At 47.0% G+C, this 23,139-nt stretch overlaps 1 protein-coding gene across 2 annotated transcripts in view; it reads left to right on the top strand.

Moving 5' to 3' along the window:
* The window catches only part of C22AH14orf132 (chromosome 22a C14orf132 homolog), a 55,794-nt gene extending 33,544 nt beyond the window's left edge, over positions 1-22,250 (top strand). For both annotated transcript variants that reach the window (XM_030802730.1, XM_030802731.1), the window contains exon 2: positions 14,886-22,250. In XM_030802730.1, coding sequence (XP_030658590.1) covers positions 14,886-15,110 — 225 coding nt within the window. In that variant the 3' untranslated portion in view covers positions 15,111-22,250. The remainder of the gene's footprint in view (positions 1-14,885) is intronic.
* Positions 22,251-23,139: the final 889 nt, after the last annotated feature.

Genomic DNA, 23,139 nt, shown 5'->3' with positions numbered 1-23,139 from the left:
CTGTCACCCCAATTAAGCCATGAACACACACTGCCCCCTGGGGATCCCCAGTCTTTGACCAGCTTGCTACAGTCCCAGCCCTCTTTCCTGAAGGAGTTCAGGTGGCAGCCTGTGGACCCAGCCTGTTGCCACCCTGAGGGATGGTGCCACCCAATCTTGGGAAGCTGGGCCTCGTTCTGTGGTGAGTGAGAACCCCAGATGTCTCAGCAGGAGACCAGCCCCAGGGGGAGTGTAGACAGCTGCAGGGAGGTGGAGCACACAGGGTGCCTGCCAGGGCTGGTGGACGTCACCTTGTGCCTGTCCAGCCCTGGGCCTTCATCACAAAGGTCTTTTGCTGAAATCAATCAGCTTGAGCTTCAGCACAGTTCCGGGGCATGCCTGAGACAGCCATGTGAATGTGGCCTCACACAGAGGTGAAGGGAGACCTGGTGTGAAGGGAGAAGCTCTTTTTGGAGTTGCCTCTGACTCAGACTCCACAATGGTCACTCAGGGCTCAAGAGATCCCCCAAGTCGGAATGGCCATCGGGGTTAAGGTGGGGGATGTGAATGGAAAGGCCTGGGACTCAGGGAGCCATGCCCACGCTGTTGGAGAATCCTTCCGAGCACTTCCTCAGGAAAGTTGTCGCATGTTCTGCAGGCCTGTCGAAACACCACAGTGATCTCTGCTATGGGCTGAGGTCCACTGAGTCTCGATTTGCCAAGCACCTTTGTCATATATGCAGTAAAATCTTGGCGCTGTAGAAAGAGCTTGGGACGTGGAGGCAGATGTGGTTTGGGGTCCAGCCTGACCCTGGGCCCTTGGGCCTCAGCTGAGTCTGTGCAGTGGGAAGGCCACCACCACCTCCCAGGGGCCCTGAGGACTGCACAGAATGGTGAACGCCGGGCTTGCCACAGTGCCTGGCTCAGAGCAAATGCTGCAGTCTCCTTCCCAGGTGTGCTTTTGATTTACTTGCTAATATGCATACCAGAAAATTGTTTTGGTGGAGGGGATGATACGGTTCTCTAACTTGTAACAAATGCACAGAACCCTGTGACCATGACCACAATAAAAATTTAGAACTTTCCATCACTCCAAAATATCTCCTCTTGCTGTCTCTTGCGGTCAACCACCCCCTACCTGACACATCCCTGTCTCTGCTATTGTCCACCTCATTGTTTTTTGCATCATCCAGAATACCATCTAAATGGCCTCGCCCACACAGCTTCATTCAGTGTAACCTAACGCATTTGAGATTCACCCATGTCATTGCGAACATCAATAACTTGTTCATTTTTATCACCGAGTAGGATTCTATTGGGTGAATGTAGACAGTTCGCCCGTTTACCAGTTGAAAGACATTCACATTGTTTCCAGTGTGGGGCAGCTACAAATAAAGCTACTGTAAAAATTTGCCCACAGGTTTTTGGTGAACACCAGTTTTTATTCCTCTTGGGTAAATACGTAGGAGTGGGATTTCTGGGTCATATGATAAACATATGTTTAACTTTGTAAGAACTGGCTAAACTGTTTTCTTTAAATGGCTGCATAATTGGTTCCCACACCAAGTTACAAGAGTTCTGGTTGCTCCAATTTCTCATCAGAAATTAGTAACACCAGGTTTTTTTGTTTTGTTTTGTTTTTAAAGTTTAGCCATTGTGATAGATGTGTAGTGTTATCTCATGGTAGTTTTAATTTACATTTCCCTAATTAATGATGATGAATACCTTTTCAAGTGTTTATTTGACCTCTGTATATATATCTCTTGTTCAGTGACATATCTCCTATTTAGCTTTTCAGATATTTTAACTATTTTTAAAAGTGGGTTGTTTTCCAACCCCCTTAAAATGGGGGCAAAAGACATGAACAGACACCTCTCAAAAGAAGACATTCATGTGGCCGAGAAACCTATGAAATAAAGTTCAACATCACTGATCATTAGACAATGCAAATCAAAACCACAATGAGATACCATCTCACACCAGTCAGAATGGTGATTATTAAAAAGTCAAGGAACAATAGATACTGGCAAGTTTGTAAAGAAAAAGAATGCTTTTATACTGTTCGTGGGGGTGTAAATTAGCTCAACCGTTGTGGAAGACAGTGTGGCAGTTCCTCAAAGATCCAGAAGCAGAAATACCATTTGACCCAGCAATCCCATTATTGGGGCTATACCCAAAGGAATATATAATAAATTATTCCATTAAAAAGACACATGTATGTGTATGTTCATTGCAGCACTATTCACAGTAGCAAAGACATGCAATCAACCCAAATGCCCATCGATGATAGACTGGATAAAAAAAAATGTGGTACATATATGCCATGGAATACTACACAGGCATAAAAAGGAACGAGATCATGTCCTTTGCAGGGACATGGGTGGAGCTGGAAGCTGTTATCCTCAGCAAAGTAACACAGAAACAGAAAACCAAGCACTGAATGTTCTCACTTACAAGTGGGAGCTGAACTAAGAAAACACGTGGACACATGGGGGACACTGGAGCTTGTTGGGAAGGGTGGGAAGAGGGAGAGCATCAGAAAGAATAGCTAATGGAGGCCGGGCTTAATACCTAGGTGATGGGTTGATCTGTGCAGCAAACCACATGGCACTTGTTAACCTATATAACAACAAACCTTCACCTTCTGCACATGGACCCCAGAACTTGAAGTTGAAGGAAAAAACAAAGTGGGTTGTTTTCTTATTGTTGAGTTTTCAGTGGTCTTTATATATTCTACTTATCAGTTCTTTGTCAAATAGATTATTTGTAAATAGTTTCTTCCAGCCTGTGGCTTGTCTTTTCATTCTCTTGATGGTGTTTTTCATGGAGAAAACATTTTTAATTTTAATAAAATCCAGTTTGCAGTGTTTTCTTGTATGGATTATGCTTTTGATGTTGGATCTAATAACTCTGCCTACCATGAGATTACAGACATTTTTCTCTTACTTATTTTCCTAAAGGTGTTATAGTTTTATGATTTCATTTAGGTCTAACATCCATTTTGAGTTTTTTGTATAAGGCATGAGTTTTGTTTTTTTGCTGCAGCTGTTTTGTAATTTTTGGGTAAGAGATTGGGTTCCAAGTTCACATATCTGTGTCTCTATATATATTGTTGCATATTGATGTCCACTTGTTCCAGCATCATTTGCTGAAAAGACTATCCTTTTTCCATTGAATTGCCTTTGTAATTTTTTCAAAAATTAATTGGCCATATTATGTGCATCTCATTTCTGGACCCTTTATTTAATGTATGCATCCATCCTTTTGCTAACACTACACTGTCTTGATAACTGTAGCTTTATCATAAGTCTTGAAATACAGTAGCATGAGTTCACCAAATTTGTTTTCTTTTTCAAAATTGTTTTGATTATGCTTAGTCCTTTGCCTTTGCAAATAAATGTTTGAATCAGCTTGTTGGCATCGACAAACATTCCTGCTGGGATCTTCATTGGGATGGCATTGAGGTTCTCCATTATTTTGGGGAGAATTCACATCTTAACAATATTGAGTCTTTGATTTCATGACCATAGTATGTCTCTCCATTTATTTAGATCTTCTTTGCTATTTCATCAGTATGTTGTTTTCAGCATTCGGATCCTGCAGGTATTTTGTTAGATCTGGGCTAAGTATTTTATTTTTTGGTGTTGTTGTAAATGGTGCTTTTTGGCTAAAGTTCATATTGTTTGTTGCTTGAGTGTGGAAATACAATTGGTCTTTTAATATTGACCTTATGTTCTATGACCTTTCAAAATTCAGTTATTAGTTATATGACATTTTGGAAATTCCTTGAGATTTTCTGTATAGACAATCATGTCTTCTGCAATTAGAGACAGTTTTATGTCTTCTTTATATATAAGGCATCTATGTATATATGACTTTTATTTCTTTTTCTTGCTTTATTGTACTGGCAAAAACTTTCAGTGTGATTTTGAATGGGAGTGGTGAGGTTAGACACCCTCTCGTATGCCTAGATCATAGAGGGAAGCTTTCACTCTTTCACCATTAGGTATGATGTTGGCTATAGGTTGTTTGGTTTTGTTTTCTAGATGTTCTTTATCAGATCCAGGAAGTTCCCTTCTACTTCTAGTTTACTAAGAGTTTTAAATCTTGAGTGGATGTTTACTTTTGTCAAACGCTTTTTCTGCATCTATTGATATGATTGTTTTGTTTCTTCATAGTTCTGTCAGTGTGGCATGAATTATATGGATTGATTTTTTTTGGATGTTGAATATTTGAATGCTTTGCATTATCTTGTTTATATATTGCTGGATTTAATTTGCCAATATCTCATTGACTACTTTTTGTCTGTGTTCAATTGAGATATTGGTCCACAGTTTTCTGCTCTTGTAATGCCTTTGATTTTGTTAGCAGAGTAATGCTGCCTCATTAAGATGATTTGGGAAGTGTTCCATGAAATGAGTTGGAAAGTGTTCCCCCCTCTTATTTTTTGGAACAGAATGTCTACAACTTGTATTTTTCTTCTTTATATTTTTGGTAAATTCTTCAATAAAATCATTTGGTGATTTTTTCCCAGAAGATTTTTAACTAAAAATTTAATTTATTTAATAGCTCTAAGGACTGTGTGGTTTATCTTTTTTTCTTGAGTAAGTTTTGGTAGTTTGTGTTTTTTAAGGAATTGATTCATTTCATCTACATTGTCAAACCTATGGGTATGTAGTTGTTTTTAATCATTCTCAGTAATTCCTTATTGTCTGTCCTTTTGCTGTCAGTAACATCTGTGGCAATATCCCTTTTCCATTTCTGATATTGGTAATTTGTGTTTTCTCCTTTCTTGCTCAGCCTGGCGAGAGGTTTATCATTGTTACTGATCTTTTAAAAGAACCAGTTTGTAGAGTCACTGATTTTTCTCTATTGTTTCTGTTTTCAATTTTATTGAGTTTTGTTCTTATCTCTATTATTTCCTTCCTTCTTTATGCTTTGGGTTTAATTTAATCTTCTCCTCTTCCTAATTTCTTAAGGTATAGTTTAGATCTGGGATGTCCAACATTTTTGCTTCCCTGGGCCACATTGGAAGAAGAAGAATTGCCTTGGTCCACACATAAAATACACTAACACTAATGATAGCTGATGAGAAAAAAAAATGCAAGAAAATCTAGTAATGTTTTAAGAAAGCTTATGGATTTGTGTTGGGCCACATTCTGTCCTGGGCTGCAGGTTGGACAAGGTTGGTTTAGATTATTAAATTGAGACCTTTCTTCTTTTCTCATATAAACAATTAGTACTAGAAATTTTTCTGTAAGCACTGCTTTAGTTGCATCAATGCATGCTGATAACTTGTATTTTCACTTTTATTCAGTTCAGAATATTTGCTAGTTTCCCTTGAGACTTCCCTCTTGACCCATGGATTATTTAGAAGTGTGTGATTTAGCTTCCAGGTTTTGGGAGATTTTCCCAATATCTTTCTGTTATTGACTCCTAGTTTAATTCCATTATGATCAGAAGACATATTTCATAGGATTTTGATTCCTTTAAACTTGTGAAGGTTTGCTTTATGACCCAGGATATGGTCTGTCCTGGTGACTATTTCACGTGCCCATGAGAAGAATGTGCATTCTGTTGTCAGGTGGAAGGTTCAATACACGTCAGTTAGATCCTGTTGGTTGATGGTGACATCCAGGTCTTCTGTGTCCTCGTTGATTCCCTATTTCTTTCTGTACTAAGAGAGAAGTGAGGTGTGATAATTTTGGATTGGATTCTGGATGTTTTGAATATTATGTTGTGAGATGCCAGCGGCTATGGGCTGAGTTGTTGCCCCCTCCTGCAACTCCACCATTCCTATGTTGAAACCCTAACTCCCAATACCTTAGACATGAGTGTATTTGGAGATAGGGTCTTTAAAGGGGGTGATTAAGTTAAAATGAGGTCACTAGGGTATGCCCTAGTTCAGTATGATTGGCGTCCTTATAAGAATAGGAAATTAGGACACAGACATGCACAGAGGGAAGACCATGTGAAGACACAGGGAGAAGGCAGCCACCTGCAAGCCAAGGAGAGAGGCCTCAGAAGAAACCAGCCCTACTGACACCTTGATCTTGGAGGTCCACCCTCCAGGACTGTGAGGATGTAAATCTCTGTTGTTTAAGCCACCCAGTCTGGGGTACTTCATATGGCAGCCAGAGCAAACTAGTACACTGTGTTTTGTTAAAAATTTTAGAGCATTGCTTTGTTTTAGCAGGTTGGGTCTGGTCTGAAAATTCTCTGTCACCTTCTATAAGCAGTGGTTGCACGTCGTTTGGGTGTGTCTTGCAGGTGCACCCCTCAGGGGTTAGTCTCGACATGGCAGGGGTTTGCACCACAGTTCAGTTATCAGAGCTTTTACTGTGCTCCTTTGAATCTCTTTGGTGCATGCAGTTTGGGGTGAGCCCAAAATGTGTACATGTTCACACCACAAATTTAGGGGGTTCCCTTCTCCAGCTTCGTCCCTCTGGGTTCCCCTGACACTGTCTAGCTCCCAGGGGCCTTTCCGTGTAACCCTCTGGCTGCAAAGCCTGCATTTCTGCCCGCTGCATCCTCCTGTGCTGCTGCACAGGTCTGCACTGCTGGGGCGCCCTGCAGGCAAAGCAGTGAGAGAAAATGGAAGAGATCAAGGGAGCCCCCACACTCTTCAGACCATGGGGCCCTTCCCCGGGTTCCTCTGGCCAGCAGGAAGGGTTTTCTCTTGTGTTTAGGTCACCATCACTGCTGCCATCGCGACCGTGGCAACACAGCTCAGCAACTGACACTGCCTTGAGAGGCAGGACCAGGAGAGAAAAAAGAGAAAACAAGTAAAAATCGGGGATTCCCCTCAAATTGCCAGCTCACAGGAGCCTGGCTTCTCAGTCTTCTGTCTAGAGAGAGGGGGTTTCTTCTAGAGCTTTTGTGCTCAGTCCTGGGAGATAAAAAAGGCAAAAACCCCAGTAAGCTCATGATGCCTGTCCTTCTCCAGGTTTATCTTCCCTCCCTGAGCCAGCTGCTGCCGCCTTCTTGTCAGGGGCCTTGGCCAATGCTTGTTGGAGCTTGCCTGGGCTTACTCTATCTGTGCCGGCACCGCAAGCATTTTATCATATTCTCCTAGTTTCATAATGGTCCTGTGGGTCCCAGGCAGGAGTTCTCATGTTGAGACAGGGAACGGATCCAGCAATAGAAGTGGCCCAGTCCAGCAGGCAGACTGGGCTGGCACCAGGATCTTACATCTCCCTTGGGGCCCCTTCATGTACCACCCATCCCTTCAGGAGGACCTGCCTGCCTGTTCACGGTCCTGCAGTCTTGCCCACCCCAGGTCAGGAGGCCACTGTGCCATTCAGAGCCCAGCCTCCCAGCAGTTCCTGCTGATTTGTAAGAGCCCACGAGTGGGAAATGAAAACTCAGGTGCCTTTCCATCCTTTGCTGACCCTCCTGCTCTGTGGGGCTTCAGCCCTCCCCGTCAGAGGACATTTATGAGGGGATCAGCGTGTACCTAGCCATGCGCCTTCCATTTCTTTTCTTACATTCCCAGTGTAACCCACATGAAATAAACCAGACCCAAAAGTGGAAAATGGAGAAAATCAAAAGAGACCCAACTCTGGAGACACCTTGAGACAGCAGGTCCAGCTCTCTGCCTTGGGAGTCATGGGGCCAGGCAGCAAGGATGAAACTTACAATGACAGCTCACGAGCATGGAACATACACAGCCGGGTGCTGTGAGTGTCTGTCACGCCATAGCACCTTAGGAGGTGGTTCCTGCTCTTATCTTCATTTTACAGATAAGGAAGCCGAGGCATGGGATAGTTAGTCACTTGCCCTCATCATACAGCTAAAAAGGAACCACGCGGGAGCTCAGTCTCATGCCTGATTCTGCAGCTCTTGTAATGAATCCCAACCTGTGTTGCTTGTTTCTAGCTGAAATGTCTTCACCCCGTCGAAATCCTATCACCTTTTTCCTCTCTCTGTGAAAGTGCACATGACACCATTTTATGACTGTGTGTTTCAGTCTATATTCTTTTTAAATGTTGAGCCCTTCAGAAGTCATGAGTAACCCTTGGTGTGCCTAATGTCTATCACTTCCTGGTCTTCCTGGTGCAAGTTGGCCTTTGGTATTTGTTGAATGAATAATGAAAGGATGGATGGATGGTATTCAAATCTGTCCAGCCTTTATGTTTAGACCACAGAGACCCTGCGAGAATTTAGTGATGAGAAAAATTATCTTTATAATGTTTGTATACTAACTGGAGGCTTCTCTGGAATTTTCTGATGTGCTAGGTCCCCCAGAGAGCCTGGGCCACAGATGGTGTGTTCTGAAGAGACAAAACTGAAGGTGTGGTCCCTTGTACAAATTCTAAAATTGCTGCTAGTTTTTAGATTAGCCACGTATTGAGTTGTCAGATGTAGCAAATAAAAGATGCACAGTTAAATTTCATTGTCAGATAAACAACAAATAATTATTTAGGATAAGTATATTCCATGCAATATGTGGGATATACTTATGCTAAAAATTGTGTTGTTTATTTGAAATTCGAATTTAACTAGGCATCTTAAATTTTGTTTGAGAATTTTATTGAAGGGTTTATATGGCAATATTTGCCACACAGACTCTCACTTTAGGCCCGTCTATAACTGACTTCAGCCTTCTTAGTATTGGGCAGGCACTTCTGACCTTAGATATCACCCCATCCAAGCCACTCCCTAGTACGTAAGGATCCAAGACAGGGCAGGGCTGGAGCAGGGCCAGATCTCAGGTCTCCAGACCCAGAGCAGCGTGGGAGCAGCACAGCCCACTGGGGACGTGGTTGTCTTTACCCCCATACAAATTTAACTTTAAAATTCACAGCCCAGGAGCATCAGATTCTAACTGTTCTGGGCCAGGATGCTGCAGAACGGGCGAGGCCAAGCCGGGCACTGAGACTGCATCTAAGGGAGGAGGGTCTGGTGGCCCCCGTATCACAAGCCATCACAATCACACTTCTGTTGTTTTGTTTACCCGTCCTCTGAAAGGCCTGCCGGGGTCACCTCTGATAACCACGCATTGAAGATTTGCTTCTGAAAGCGTTTTCCATTCCTTTCTCTGTAGAGGTGGAGCTTAGGGGAGATTTATATAACGGTCACCTCCTTAGCAGGAACAGGTAGAGGCCTAAAGACCACCCCGCTCCTTGGAGCAGCTCTGCTCTGGAAGCAGGATGGAGACTGTCCGGAAGGCAGGGCCCTCTGAGGCCCCTGGGGGAGGCTGTCCCATTTTCCACAATGGCCCGGACCACCTGGAACACCTCACATCGCACTCAGCCACTACATGCTACATGGTGCCCCGACACTGCGGGGCAGGGACTCCGAGCCTGGGGCACCCTCCTGAATTCAGAGAGCACTGAATCCCACAGCCACAATCAATTATAACCATCATGCGTTTGGTGCACTCCAATGCTCGAAGCACTGCTCTTAATTTTAGGAAGTTCAAAAATACCAAAAGATAACAGACACTCATATACCCACTGACCGGAATAGGCCATTTATAATATTTCATCATGTTTGCCTTGTCTTTCCTTGTAAGAAACGACTACAGATGAAATCGGTCTCCTTTGTCCCATCTCCCCCTTTCCCAGAGGCAGCCGCGATCATGAATCTGGCTTCACGATCCAAGTTGGTACTTTTACTAACATTTGTATAAATCCATGCATAGTACATGGTCATATTATGCATGCATGTTTTTGATTTCAAGAATTCTATCTGAGTTTATTTTGTGACTTGCCTTTTTCCCTAGAAAGCATTTTTCATCCAGTGTTAAGAACCTCCCAGCAGCCCCCTTCTATAAGGCTGTCTTTATTATTTCCCCTGTTTTTAACTGAGAAACCTCTGCCTCAGAGAGGTTAAGAAGTGGGCCTAGATCACACCACGAGGCAATGTTGGCCCTGGGGCTAAATCTCATCATGCCCTCAGGATTCTTGACTGATGGTCCCAGGATTCATTCATCCACCAAATATTTTTTGAGTGTCTGCTCTGGTCTAGGCATTGGGGATACTGTGATACTGTGGAAGATCCCTGCCTTCTGAAAAGAGTAGGCAGAAAATACAGCCTCTGTCTTCAACAAGCCAGCAAGTGTTTTTGTTTTCGTTTTTTTGAGACAGGGTCTCGCTGACACCCAGACTGGAATGCAGTGTTGCCATCAGACCTCACTGCAGCCTTGATTTCCTGGGCTCAGGCGATCCTCCCACATCAACCTCCCTAGTAGCTGGGACCACAAGTGTGCACCACCACACCCCGCTAATTTTTTTTATATTTTGTAGAGATGGAGTCTCACTATGTTACCCAGACTGATCTTGAACTCGTAGCCTTAAGCAATCCTCCCACCTTGGCCTCCCAAAGTGCTGGGATTACAGGCATGAGTCACCACACCCGGCCAAGAAATGTTTTTTTGTTGTGGTTTCTTTTTCTAATCTTGACGTGAATACCTCCTCTGATAGGGAAGCAAGCCCCCCATCGCCCCCCAGGTCACCCTGTGTTGTCCTGGTTGCCAGTGTCTAACTCAGCAAGAGGAGACTAGTTTTCTTGTTCTGCCCCCTAAGCCACTCTGTCTTCTGCACGGTAGCTTTTCTAGGGTTTAAGGTTAGGCTCACACCCCCAAATCTGCTCTGAGTCAAAACCTCATCCAAGAATCCCATTCTCTGAAGGCCAGTGGCCACCCTTGCCCACTGGCGTGAGAAAGCTCCATTGCTCATTTCCAGCAGTGGTGTGCCACCAGAAGGGCATCTTTAAAAGTGGCTAAAAGTAGACTGGAGCTGGTCGGGCGGGCTTTGAGAGTGACATTCTCTCACCACCTGCTTCCAGGATGACCTTAGCCAACACCCCTCATGCTGACCACAAGCCAGCTCCTGATCAAATTTTTGTAACTTTCAAATGATGGAATTGAGACTGACTTCTTGTTTTTGAGTCATGGAATTCTGCTGTTGGAAGTTATTTTTATGTCTAACTCAGCACTCTCCATTTAGAACCTATTTTACAAGGAAAAAAAAAATATCAAAACAAAATAAAACCAACAAACCCGAGACAGACGGATAGAGCAACAGGGCTGACCAGCTTTGGAGCACCTCTCAGCCACCTGTCTCGGCACACATTGGGGACATGGGCGGCCATCTGCTGACAACTGAAAATGAGTATCTGGTTATTGATCACACAAAAAGCACATGACCAGAAATGCCGTGTTCCTGATTTCCTCACTTTAGCTTAAGCAGCTGGATAAGAGATGCATGTGATACTGTCCTACAAGGACGACAGAGCGAAGGAATATTGGTAATTGTTGTGTAACTGTCTTGGGCCATGCTTTCTCATACATGATCTTATTCACTGCTTGCAACAATCTTGCTGGTTGGACTGCATTCTCTTCATTACTTACAGAAGGGAAATTGAGGCAAGTGGGTAAGTAACTCACTCAAGCTCCACCATATGTGGCAAAGCAGGATTCACCCCCGAGCCTTTCTGACACCAGAACCCACCCTCATTTCCCACGCTCTGAGACAGCAGAATCCGTCCCACACTAACCATCCTCTCTGGCAGTTCTGAGCTCCCACCACAGGGGCAGGGCAAAGGGGACTCCCCATGAGGCCTGTCCCACGGCTGGGAGCTCCAGGATTGGGGTTTGTGAAGTACCACCGGTGGGGAGCCCTCCTGTTGATTTCAAATTCATTAATTCCTCATGGTTTTACTTGTCACTTTTTCTGTATGTTAAGGATGGGGCTGAGGGGGTTTGTGATGAGTGGACCATATACTTGCCTTCAAGAGTTCTCTGTCTAATGAGAGGTGGACATCCAGTTATGCACACCATCCCGACTCCTTTCTGGAACAGAAGTCCGGGGTGTTGTCAGCAGAATGATGCCCCCACCAAGAATGTCCATTTCCTAACCCCTAGAACCTGTGTATGGATTACTGTTCACGGCCACAGGGACTTCGCAGCTGTGATTAAGTTAAGGATTTTGAGATGGTAGGAGTGGCCTGGATTAGCCAGGGAGCCTCAGTGTCATCACAAGGGTCCTTCTAAGAGCGAGGCTGGAAGATGAGAGAGAGATTGGAAGATGAGAGAGATTGGAAGACGTTATATTGCTGGCTTTGGAGATGGAGGAAGGGGCCATGAGCCCAGCCATAAGCCCAGGAATGTGGGCGGCCTCTAGAAGCTGAGAAAGGCGAGAAAACAGATTGTCCCCTAGAGCCTCCAGAAGGAGTGCAGCTCTGCCAACACTTCCATTTTAGTCTAGTGAGATCTCTGAAACTGTATGATAAATTAGTGTTGTTTTCAGCCACTGTGCTTGTGGTAATTAGTCACAGCAGCAACAGGAAACTGACATGCAAACCTATTAAATAAATACCTGCAGGGAGGCAGAGAAGTGAGGGGTGCAGAGGGTGGAGGGCATCACCCTGACCCGTTTGGCAGGAATGTTAGGAATACAGGTGCCGAGTGCCTCCTGGCAGGAGCCCATCGGAAGCAGGTGCTCAAGGGCCACCGGATGACCTGGTTGGCGGGAGCCCTACAAAAGGCTCTGTCCAGATTCCCTTCCTCTTTCCCCAGTGTTTTGGATGAAAATACTCATCTTATTGACATGTGCCCTAAAGAGAGGGGAGAGACAGGACATATGCCCAGAGAGCTCCATAGGGTGGGAGAGTGGCTCAGATCCCATGCGTGAATTCCAGGGAGGCGTCTGTCTGAGCACCCAGCAGCATGGGCCTGGTGAGGGAGGAGAGACAAGAAGCAATGAGTGGGAAGGGACAGGAACGCTGATTAATTCCTGGGAATCTGGCAGGGGTCGCGGGGCGATGTGGGGGCAGAACAAGCCCCCACAGCCCCCGTCATGCCCAAGAGGAAAAAAGCACAGCTTCTCTCACATTGAGCCTGCTTTCCAAAACGCCTCCAGCAAATGTTGGTGGCTTTACCTTAGCCTGGGAGGCCTTCTGTTGTGGACAGGCTGGGCAAAGGCACCGATGATGTTGCCTGGGGAAGGGGAAGCCTCCCATTAGGCTGGCGTGTGTCTGATGCACCCACACCCCATCTGACCTGCAGTTCTTTTATTTCCACTTATAATTGTATTTTTAGCATAAGAAGTACTTATATAAAAATGTACCCCTCGAGGGGTGAACACAGCATGGTAACCTGCAGCCCCCACTCGGAAATTGCGCCTGGCCTGCCCTCAGCCCCATAGCAGTCCCTTCCAGTCACTGCACTCTCTAGGTCAACAGCTGCCCTGTTCTGTCCCTCAAGGACAGCACCATGTTAAGAATACAGGTGCCAAGTGCCTCCTGGCAGGAGCCCATCAGAAGCAGATGCTCAAGGGCCACCTGGTGACCTGGTAACGGCCATCCTTTAAGAGGAGGCCACTGAGACTCAAGGCAGGCCAGAGAGCTTCTGAGCAGCAGCTGCCCAGGCACCTGTGTGCCTATAATGTTCCAGGAGCCTGACCCTGAAGCCCATGGGGCTGCATGCAGAGCCAGGAGTGCCTGGGCTCACAGTCAGACACTCGTGGCGCTCAACCCTGACACCACCACAGATTAGTGCTATGGCCTTGGCCTCTGCTTATCCATCTGTAAAATGGGGTTGCAGTATTAGCCTCCACCAGGATAGTTGAATGATTGACAGTATTTTAATATCTCTGGCGCAGCCCCTGACCATAGCAGAAGCTCCGCACAGAATACTGTCCCATGCAGTGCTCGGTAACTGTGCATCCAATGCAGGCGTCACTGTGTCGTGTTCATTCACTCAGGTTCCCTTCAAAAGAAACATTGATTATGGGACAAATAGGTGTCAGTGCCAGCCCAGGAATACACATGCACATTCTGCCTTTGGAGAGGGCCTGGGAAGCCTGGACATGGGCCTCCTGGGCTGGGGCAGGGAGGGGCCTCCTCTTCACTGCTGTGTCTAGGATCACCCCCTCCCTTGGAGCACCCCACCTCCCACCTGAAGTCTGAGCAGCAGAGAACCTTTAAAAACAGAAATAGGAAGTTCTGATCCGTGAATGCAAACATTCTGGCATCCCTTGTGCAGTGATGTGCGGCACGGGCGGTGGGAATTAGGGACACTCTTCTGGGGTATTTGGGTATTTGTTCTTATCCACTGGAAGGTATACAATGTTCATACTCATTGACTCAGAAATTGTGTGTCTGGGAGTCTGCCCTAATAAATAACAATGTGTGTACAAGGATGCATGTACATGCTAATGCATGTACAAGGATGTTGATCAGTGTATTATTTTTCATAGGAAAAGTGGAAATTGCTAAATCTCCAACTCTAGGGGAGTGGTTAAACTGTGGCTTATGTTCGTGATAGAATAATACACAATTGTTAAAATGGAATTTTGATGGCCATTTTGAAACAGGGATTAAAAACACGTTTAAATGTGTTTTCTCTCTGTCTCTGTCTCTTTTTCTCTCTGTCATACACGCACACACACACACACACACACACACAGAGGAGAAAAAGATTGGAAAGAAAAACCATCAAAATGTTAGCAGTGATTATGTGGTGGGATCATGATTCTCGTTTATCCTGTTTTATATTTTCTTAGGGTTCTATGCTAAGCATATATTATTTTTAAAATTAGAAGAGGAATGAAGGCATTTTACAACCCATATTGTTATGGAGGAGCCTGGCATCGGGGGAGGGGAATGGCTGGAGGGGTTGCTGTGAGTCCTGGTGAGTCACCAGCTAGCTATTGGGTGAGTTCCTTGATGCTTTCATAGTAGTGTGGGCATGAGAACATCTGCCTCAAAAGGCTGCTGTGAACACTAATTTTTATAGATTACCATCAATTATAAAACCACAAAAACAAAGCCCCATTTTGCAGGTGCAGTAGAGGTCGTAGCTTCATGTGGGGTCGTTTGACCAGGCCACTTCCCTTTTGCAGGGCACATCTGCCCAAGCCCCCACGGCCCTGGATAATTCTCTCTCTCCTTCTTCGCAGCTGCCCATGATGGGAGGAGCTTTCATGGACTCGCCCAATGAGGACTTCAGCACCGAGTACTCCCTGTTTAACTCCTCTGCCAATGTCCATGCAGCCGCCAACGGCCAGGGCCAGCCGGAAGATCCTCCTCGGTCCTCCAACGACGCCGTGTTGCTATGGATTGCCATCATAGCCACGCTGGGGAACATCGTGGTGGTGGGTGTGGTGTATGCCTTCACCTTCTGAGGACGGCACACCCTGCACCACCATGGGGTGAGGCTTGGCACGTAGCTCTGACTTGCTGTTGGCCTTTGGCTTCTCCTGTGTTCTAGAACCAGGAGTTTTGACCAGGGGCAGCGGCCGTCCTTCTGGAATTTCCCCCCAGCAGCCCTGATTTCAAATATCCCACGTTGTGGTCAAGCTGAGTCAGAAGACATGGAAGTATGGGTCTCCCACCCCTAGAGGCATGACGGGGCAAGGCCTTCAGAGGGAAGATTGGGGATCCTTGAAACTACATTCCAGGAACAGGAGACCAGATGGGACAGCTAGTTAGGTTTAAAACACAGACAAGGTTTTGATGATCGCTTGCTGGTGGTAAATAATCACTCGTGTGTCTTGTTTTTATGCAAACTTATCGAACCTAGGGCGTGGGGTGCTGGGGCAAGAGCAGCCCTCAGAACTTCAGTGTTCCCGACCCAATTCTGGTTTCACATTCAGTCCCTTGGCCATCTAGTAGGGCCATTGGATGTTCCTAATTTGACTTTGAAATGGCACCTTTGTCACGAGACACCAGGTCCCTTCCAGGACCCAAGTGCACCGGGAGACCCAGGGCTGGGGGGTTACTGGTAATAGGGTGGGGTTTCTGGGGGTGTTGTTGGTGGTTTTTATCTCCTGGTCAGACTTTCTCTTCTTTTTAAGAAGAGGAGAGGATGTCTTTAGAGCTAGATCTGCCAGGCAGTGGACTCTTCAGGCCACCCACGTGAGGATGATGTTTCTTCTCTGAGGAATCGTGGAATTTTAAAGATGAACAAGATTCATGTCCACTGAATTATTCAACGGATGGGTCAGAAAGGGGGGTGATTTGCCTGTGGTCACCAGGCAGGTTCGTGGAGGATGCGGAACAGAAAGATGTGTCCTCACTCTCAGCTCACTGCGCTCTCTGCCCCAACTAAGCACTTCCCTGAGGAGGCTGCTGAGAAGCTGCCCTCATGTCCAGGCATCTTGAAGGTGGATGCAAGATTGGCAGGCCGCTCAGATATCCGTCCTTGACACTCAGTGTGGATACCGTGCATTCTCCTGAAGCTGCGAAAGTGCTTCTGCCCAAGCCACTTCCTTAAATTCTGAAAAATCAGCATCTGGGGTCCTGGCAAACGAGGAAGCTTCCAAGCAAAAACCAGAGAGAAGGGCACACTTTTCTTTCTTCATGAGGAAATCTTATTGCACAGGACCCACCCCCACCCCCACCCTCCTTTCCCAAGGCAGCCTCCCAGTGCAGATAGAGTGGGAAAGGTCCCAGGAGGGGGCTCACTCACTTCTAGGCCCAGAGAGGCTTTCTCCTCACTCTATACACTGCAAAAACAGAAAAATTGTGTCAATAACACCCTCTGTGGTAGAGAAACTTAAAAAGCTGGTTATGGAGAAACTTAAAAAGCTGGTTAGGAAGCTCTCGTGTATATTTAGGGACAATTACAAGAAAGCTGGACTTGCCACTGTGGTCTCAGGAGAAATGAGTGTTCTTGATGACAGGCAAAGGGACGTCTTAGTTGTCCAGAAGCGGCACTCTTCCCTGGAAGCTGCCATGATAATGGGATTACCAGCCTGGCTCCAGACAGTGCCTGCTCATGGCTGCCAGTTCTTACTGATCATGTCCGTCACTGCTGCCATATATCATCTGCCAGTGCATCAGCTTAAGGGGAGGTCATGGGTGCAAAAGAACCTGACCCTTGGCAATGAGGGAGAAGGGACATGGACCACCTGCCTGGAATTCCTGGAATCACTGACAGGGCGGAGGCTGGGCTGGGGAGTTAGCTGCGGTGTGCGTAGATGGCTGTGTCTCCAGCAAGTCTCTCTCCATCAAACCCCAGGTCTGCCCTATAAGCAAGATCTTTAACAGATAGATGTCTCCATGAGAAAACCCAAGACAAGAAGCCCAGAGCCAAGGCGGGGTTGCTTGACGTCCTCATGGAGTCACTCTGCCCCACATGCTCAAATCTTCCCTTGGCCCCACATCCCTAGGAGGGCCTGACCCCTGTAAAGATGCAGGAGGCAGCTCCCTGGCCTCTAAATGGCCCATAGAGATGGCAGTCGGGAGACAGGGTTCTGTGTGTGCTGCGGAGGGAGGAGAAGGCAGAAGAAAAGGATGGCTTCTAGCCCTGAAGAGGACTCCAGCATCCCAGGCACTGGGTGCTTCTGGCTGTGGAGTTTTCCCTATGGAGGTCCCTCAGCTTCCAGCCCTAACACAAATGTCAGTTAAATTCGGTTTTCAAGCCTCTCTCCCTTTTCAGTGTCAGAACAGTAGATGGTCCAGGGCATTGGAGGCCTCGACCACTCGGCATTACAGATTACAGTGACTTCCTCGGGGTTGCCCCATCTTGGTCTCCTATTGGTTTCTTTATCAACTTTTTTTTTACCACCATCTCTCAAATAACAATAAAGATAGATGTGCCCATTAGTGTCTGATTAAGGAGCAAAGGATGGATTTCTGGCCACAGCGAGCTGCACTCTCCCTCCTGCCTCAGTAGGGGTCCATCTTAGCAGTTCTGAAAGGGGAAAAAGATGCCATTCCTCACTGCTTGAGTTTTGTGTCCAGGTGCCACTAGACTTGCATGCACACTAACTCCTTACAATCACCACGCAGCATCATCACCCCAGTGCACAGATGAGGAACCAGAGGCTCAGAGGAGTGAAGTCGCCTTCCTGAGGTCACAAAGCATGAAAGTGACGAGCTAGGATTTGAACCTGGGAAGTTGGGCTTTAAAGCCAGGCTCTTTCTGCCACACTGTACTGCCTTCTGTGACTGGGTGGCACCTCCAGGGCACATTTACACCAAGCCCTGAATCTGCAGAGACTGTTTCTCAAGATACCCATCATGGTGTGGCCTGGGCCAGCTCTGGCTTCCACAGGCCCCTGACTGTTCTCAGAGTGGAACGTGCTCAACCTCCCTCCCAGTGCTCTCTCTCTGCCCAGATTTCAGGGGTGTTGATCCTCAAGGCTTGCCCCCTTCTTTAAGACTGAACTCAAGTCTCCTTGGAAGGCCCCAGTGAAGCTCCCAGACACTGGTTTTCTTGGGATGCAGGCAGAAGGGGACCCTCCCTGGCCAACACCCAGGAGCCCAACAGAAGCACCCACACATAGAAAGAGGTTCACTGCAGCCAGAAGTGCGGAGTCAGAGTCCTGGGACTATCTTGTTCTGCAAGGTGACCCCAGGTTCCCCAGGACAGGGGAGAGGGATCGTCCTCGTTCAGACTCTAGCTGGGGCCTCTGTACTGGCTTCTCCCTGGGCGGGGTTACCTGTTAAATAGCTGTGCCTTAGAGAAAGGGTCCTGCATTTTCTGGAATGCTCTCTGTGCTTGCCCCTTTGTGTGCCCCTCCATTGCTCCTCTACAAGCAATTAGGTGATTCAAAAGAGCAACTTAGGCTGGGCGCAGTGACTCACGCCTGTAATCCCAGCACTTTGGGAGGCCGAGGCGGGCAGGGACAGGAGTTCGAGACCAGGCTGGCCAACATGGTGAAACCCTGTCTCTACAAAAAATACAAAAATTAACCAGACATTGTGGCATGTGCCTGTAATCCCAGCTACTAAGGAGGCTGAAACAGGAGAATCGCTTGAACCAGGAGGCGGAGGCTGCAGTAAGCTAAGATCGCACCACTGCACTCCAGCCTGGGCAACAGAACGAGACTCTGTCTCAAAAAAAAACAAAAAAAGAAAAAGAAAAAAAAAAAAAAGAGCAACTTGCTGCTTTGTGAGGTCGTGAGTGGCCACCACTGAAGGTCTTTGAGAAGAGGCCAGATGCCGCTGTAGCCAGGCCTGGGACCCAGGCAGGATGATGGCGCAGCTCTTCCTACTCCAAGCCAACGCTGTCCTTCCCCTTTCCCATGAAATCAAGGTCAAGAGGCATATAAGACTCCCTGCTCCACTCTACCCCCCAGAGAGAAATGATTCTCTCTCCTTTCAGATCCCCCAGGATCTGAGGGAGAAAGGATGGGAGGAAGGGCAGCAGCATTTTGCTGGAAAGGCAGCAGACGCTTTTCCAGCCCCGGTTCAGCTGGAAGGCTTGGAGGCCGGCCAGACCACTCTGGCATATCCTGAAGTGGGTCCCTGGAGACCAAAGAGGCTCAGTGGAGTCTGTCTGTTGTCAGCGCTGCTGCCTGATCCCTGCAGAACAAATGGCACTCTCCTTCTTCAGAAGCATCATCTGCTTTCGTTATTAGCAGTAATATTATTACCAGTTATTATTCTTACTGGTGCCTGTTTTGCACATCTTTTTGTTGCTCTATTTGTATCTCATTTACTTCTCAAATTGCCCCTGGGGGCAGGAATGAGGATGCAGAGAGATGCACATTAATTACTGTCGCATTTTTCTGTGGAGAAAACTGAGGCCAGGGCTGATTGCTCACAGCTAAGGAGCTGTGATTCAGACCCAGTTCTGTCAGCTCTAGAGGCACCCTGCATCCACGCCCACCAGGGTGATCCCCCTGGAATGGACCATCTCGGGATATGGGGCCTCGGAGGCTGGGGTTGATGTTTGGTCCTGAAGAGCTTGTAGCCAGATTGCCACGTTCAAGTGTAAGTCCAGGAAAGGGGCAGGCAGCAGTGCACATGGATTTATCAGTTTCAGAACCTCACAGTGATAAGAGGCTTTAGAGAGCATCTAATCGAGACCTTTAATTTTTCGGGGAGAGCAGCTGAGGCCATGTGGAAAATTAGTGGAGAGCTGACAAGTGTCTGGGCGCCTGGCCCAGGGGTCTGTGGTCTAGCACGTGTGCGTTTGGTGGGAAACAAAGGGCTTGCCTGGGATTACCTGCCCCAGCCCCAAGGTGGGTTGTGCTCGCCGCAGCTGCCACCAGCCCGCTTTGCTTCGTCCTGGCAGATGCCCAGTGATTGTCCCTGAGAAAGTGCCAGGGTTGGGCTGAGCTGCTATGACAGGGAGGCCCAGGGAGTTCTGCTCAGGGAGCCAAAGGGAACAGCCAGAGCCTGAATGTTCTATGTTCACCTGCCCCAGCCCCTCCCACTCTGGCCCACTCCACGGGCCCCTGACCATGGTCACTCACTGAGAGGGATGGAGGAGAAGGTGGCTGAACTGAGTACTGAGAACCCAGGGGACAGAGCCCACAGCTTCCAAGCAGGAAAAGGGACCTCCCTGAAAAATCTGGATAACCAGAATTATCACAGCACCACGCATTCCCAGCACGTCCTTCTGAGATCAGACCTTGGGCATTTACTGGGTTTCTTTGTGAGGAGAAGGGAAAGTGACAAAGGGCAAAACAATGCAAATCATCATGACTGAAGACGATAAAAGACTCCCCAGAGTGAGAAAACAGTTACTGCCAGAAGCAGAATGGAAGAGCCAAAAAGTACACAAAATTGACTCCATGAATTTTGAAATAAAAGCGTATAGTGTGTTCTGAGTCACTGTAGAAGTCATGCATTTATTATCAAGATAGAAAAGAGCAGAGAATGACGTGGACATTGGCCCTTGGAGAGGCTGCACAGGTGGTGCGGTCGCCGGGGGATTCCGGATGTGGGTCTTTTGACCATGGCGGCAGCCTCGCACCTGCCCAGATGGCTGCATCCAGACATTTGGTAAAGCTATCATCTGCTCTTGGGTCCTTTTTCAAGCTGGTTTCTAGCCTCCCCGAGAGGAGGTTTGAGCCCCATTCTGCCTTGGAAATAAATCCTGACAGATGTGCACAGCATATTTCAGGGAATTTGCAGGCCTCAATTATTGGGGGAATCAGAGCCCATTCCACACTGAGCCCCATCCACATGGCTAAGCAACACCCCTGTGTCCCCTGTATCTGTCTCACTGGCTGTCTTTCTGCCAGTTTCTTAAAGAACCACACATTACCGCGTTTGCCGTTCGAAGCATTGTCCCAGCAATGCAGATGGTTCTGACAAGGGCTCTATACGCTGGCAGAAGGGAGCTTCCAACCTTTTAACTTGAGGAAACTGAGTCTCTGAGAGGCTTGGGAGGTTGCCAGGTGGAGCTTTTCAGGAGACAGAGGTCTTGAGCCCAGGACACCTAACTATCAAGTTTTCACTAGGAGACTTAGTGGTGGCTTTCATGAGGCCAGTCATTCTCAAGGAAGGGCTGGGGGCCATCAGCAATACCTGGAGACATTTTTGATTCTCACAGCTTGGTGGGGGCTGCTATTGGCATTTCATAGGTGGAGGCCAGGGATGCCACTGAACATCCTACAATGCACAGGGCAGCCCCCCACAAATAAGAATTATCCAGCCCCAAAATGCCAATAGTGCTGAGGTCAGGGGACCCTGCGCTGGGCCATCCTATCTCTGATTCTAAAACTATGCCTGCTTTCTACTTTTCCCCATTTGTGGGTCATTGAGTAAATCAAAGCTCTTCTGAGCAGCGGCAGTGATCATGGTCACTGCCCTGAGTTCAGATAATGCCGGCTGAGGACAGTGATCTGGAACTCCCAGCATGTCATATGGGTCTTTTAGAAATCCATGTGACTGTTTCCACCATCTTGGGCATTTGTGGGGACCCCCACACTGAAGGGAGAAAGTCCTACAAAGTGGATGGGAGTGTGGGGCTGAACTTTTCCCTACCTTTAACTTTGTGTCTCTGGGACCTCCAGGGACCTGGCCCCTCACCAATGCATCTGAGGAGCATGCTTGGGGAAGAGCTTAGGAATGGGGTGGGCATGGGAGTGCTGGGTAGCAACCTTTGAGCAAATCTGCATCTTCTCTTATTTCTGACCTTTTTCCATGTGCCCAGTCCTATTTCCGCCAGTTGAAGGCATACTAATATTCTTTATACTATTTAATCTTTTGCAGAAACCTTATTATTGTAACTTGCTGCTCTCCAGATACCAGTTCTTCATGCCGAGAGCATCGGAAATGTTTCTGTGTCTTACTTATGTTTTCATGATCAACTTGTAAATGTAACCAGTTGACTTCATAAAAGGCATTTTAACTATTCTTGGAGTCCTTCGCTACCCAAGCACCTGGTTTCGCCATGCGATCACTGACTTTTCTACAGTGAAGACTCTTTCTTAATGTAGGATTTTGCTGTGCTCTTTTGATTAAAAATATCTAACCTTAAAAGATGTAAAAATGTATCTGTGAAATCTCACTTTGTTAGTGTTGTTGCTGTTGTCATTTTCTATTATGATAATTGAAAAGAGAAAAGAAGAAAACATGAACTCCTCTGTGTCTGATTCTCATCTGTGCTTTATAGAAAGCAGACGATCTACTCAGCTTTAAAAGGCTCAGCCCCAGCGTCACCTCCATGCTGATGCTTTTCCTGCCCCACCGAGGCAGGACAGGTCCCCTCCTCCGTATCCCCTCCTTATCCCACTCCGTCATCACACCTGTAGCAAATCAAATCGCAGAAGCTACATTCAGTTTTCCCAACTATCCGAGCCATCTAAGATCAAACTTATCTCATTCAACGTGTTATCCCCACCACCCAGCACAGTGCCTGGCTCCTAGCAAACATCCGATATTCTGTGAATGAGTGAATGACACCTGAATGACCAGCCCAGTACATTTCAACACTACGAGGAACATGGACCATATCATTTTCCTTATTAGTTCACTGATAATAACAAACATTCATATAGCACTTATGAGGGGTTTGGTGCAGCTCTGAGCTCTTTCCACACATGTTAACTCACTTAATCTTCATTTTACACATGAGAAGTCTGAGGCATGCAGAGGTTTCTTGCCCAGGGCCATGTAACTGGTGAACCAGAACTGAAAACCTGATTCTGGGTCAGTCCTGGGCTTAGGCCTCAAGAAGCCTTTTTTTGTTCTGTCTTTGGAACCCTGAGGATGCAAGCAAGGCTAGCCTGCTAGATGAGGAGAGACCAGAGCCTGGCCATTCCTAGCCTGCCAACAGCCCAACAGATGAGTGAGTCAAGGGAGGGGTTAGAGCAAGAAGGTGTTCCATAATGTCAGGAGCTCCATGGACTTTGTAGGCAGCAACTAAAGAGATCACTGAGGACTGCCTGGAGGAGGCAAGACTTAACTTGGCATGGAATCTGCAGAAACAGGTGCACAGCAGAGGTTTCATGGGGGTTGGGCTAGAAG

This window comes from Nomascus leucogenys, chromosome 22a, assembly GCF_006542625.1.
Source record: "Nomascus leucogenys isolate Asia chromosome 22a, Asia_NLE_v1, whole genome shotgun sequence".
Lineage (NCBI taxonomy): Eukaryota > Metazoa > Chordata > Mammalia > Primates > Hylobatidae > Nomascus > Nomascus leucogenys.
Note: the sequence above shows the minus strand (reverse complement) of the source record. Positions and strands in the feature narration are given on the sequence as shown.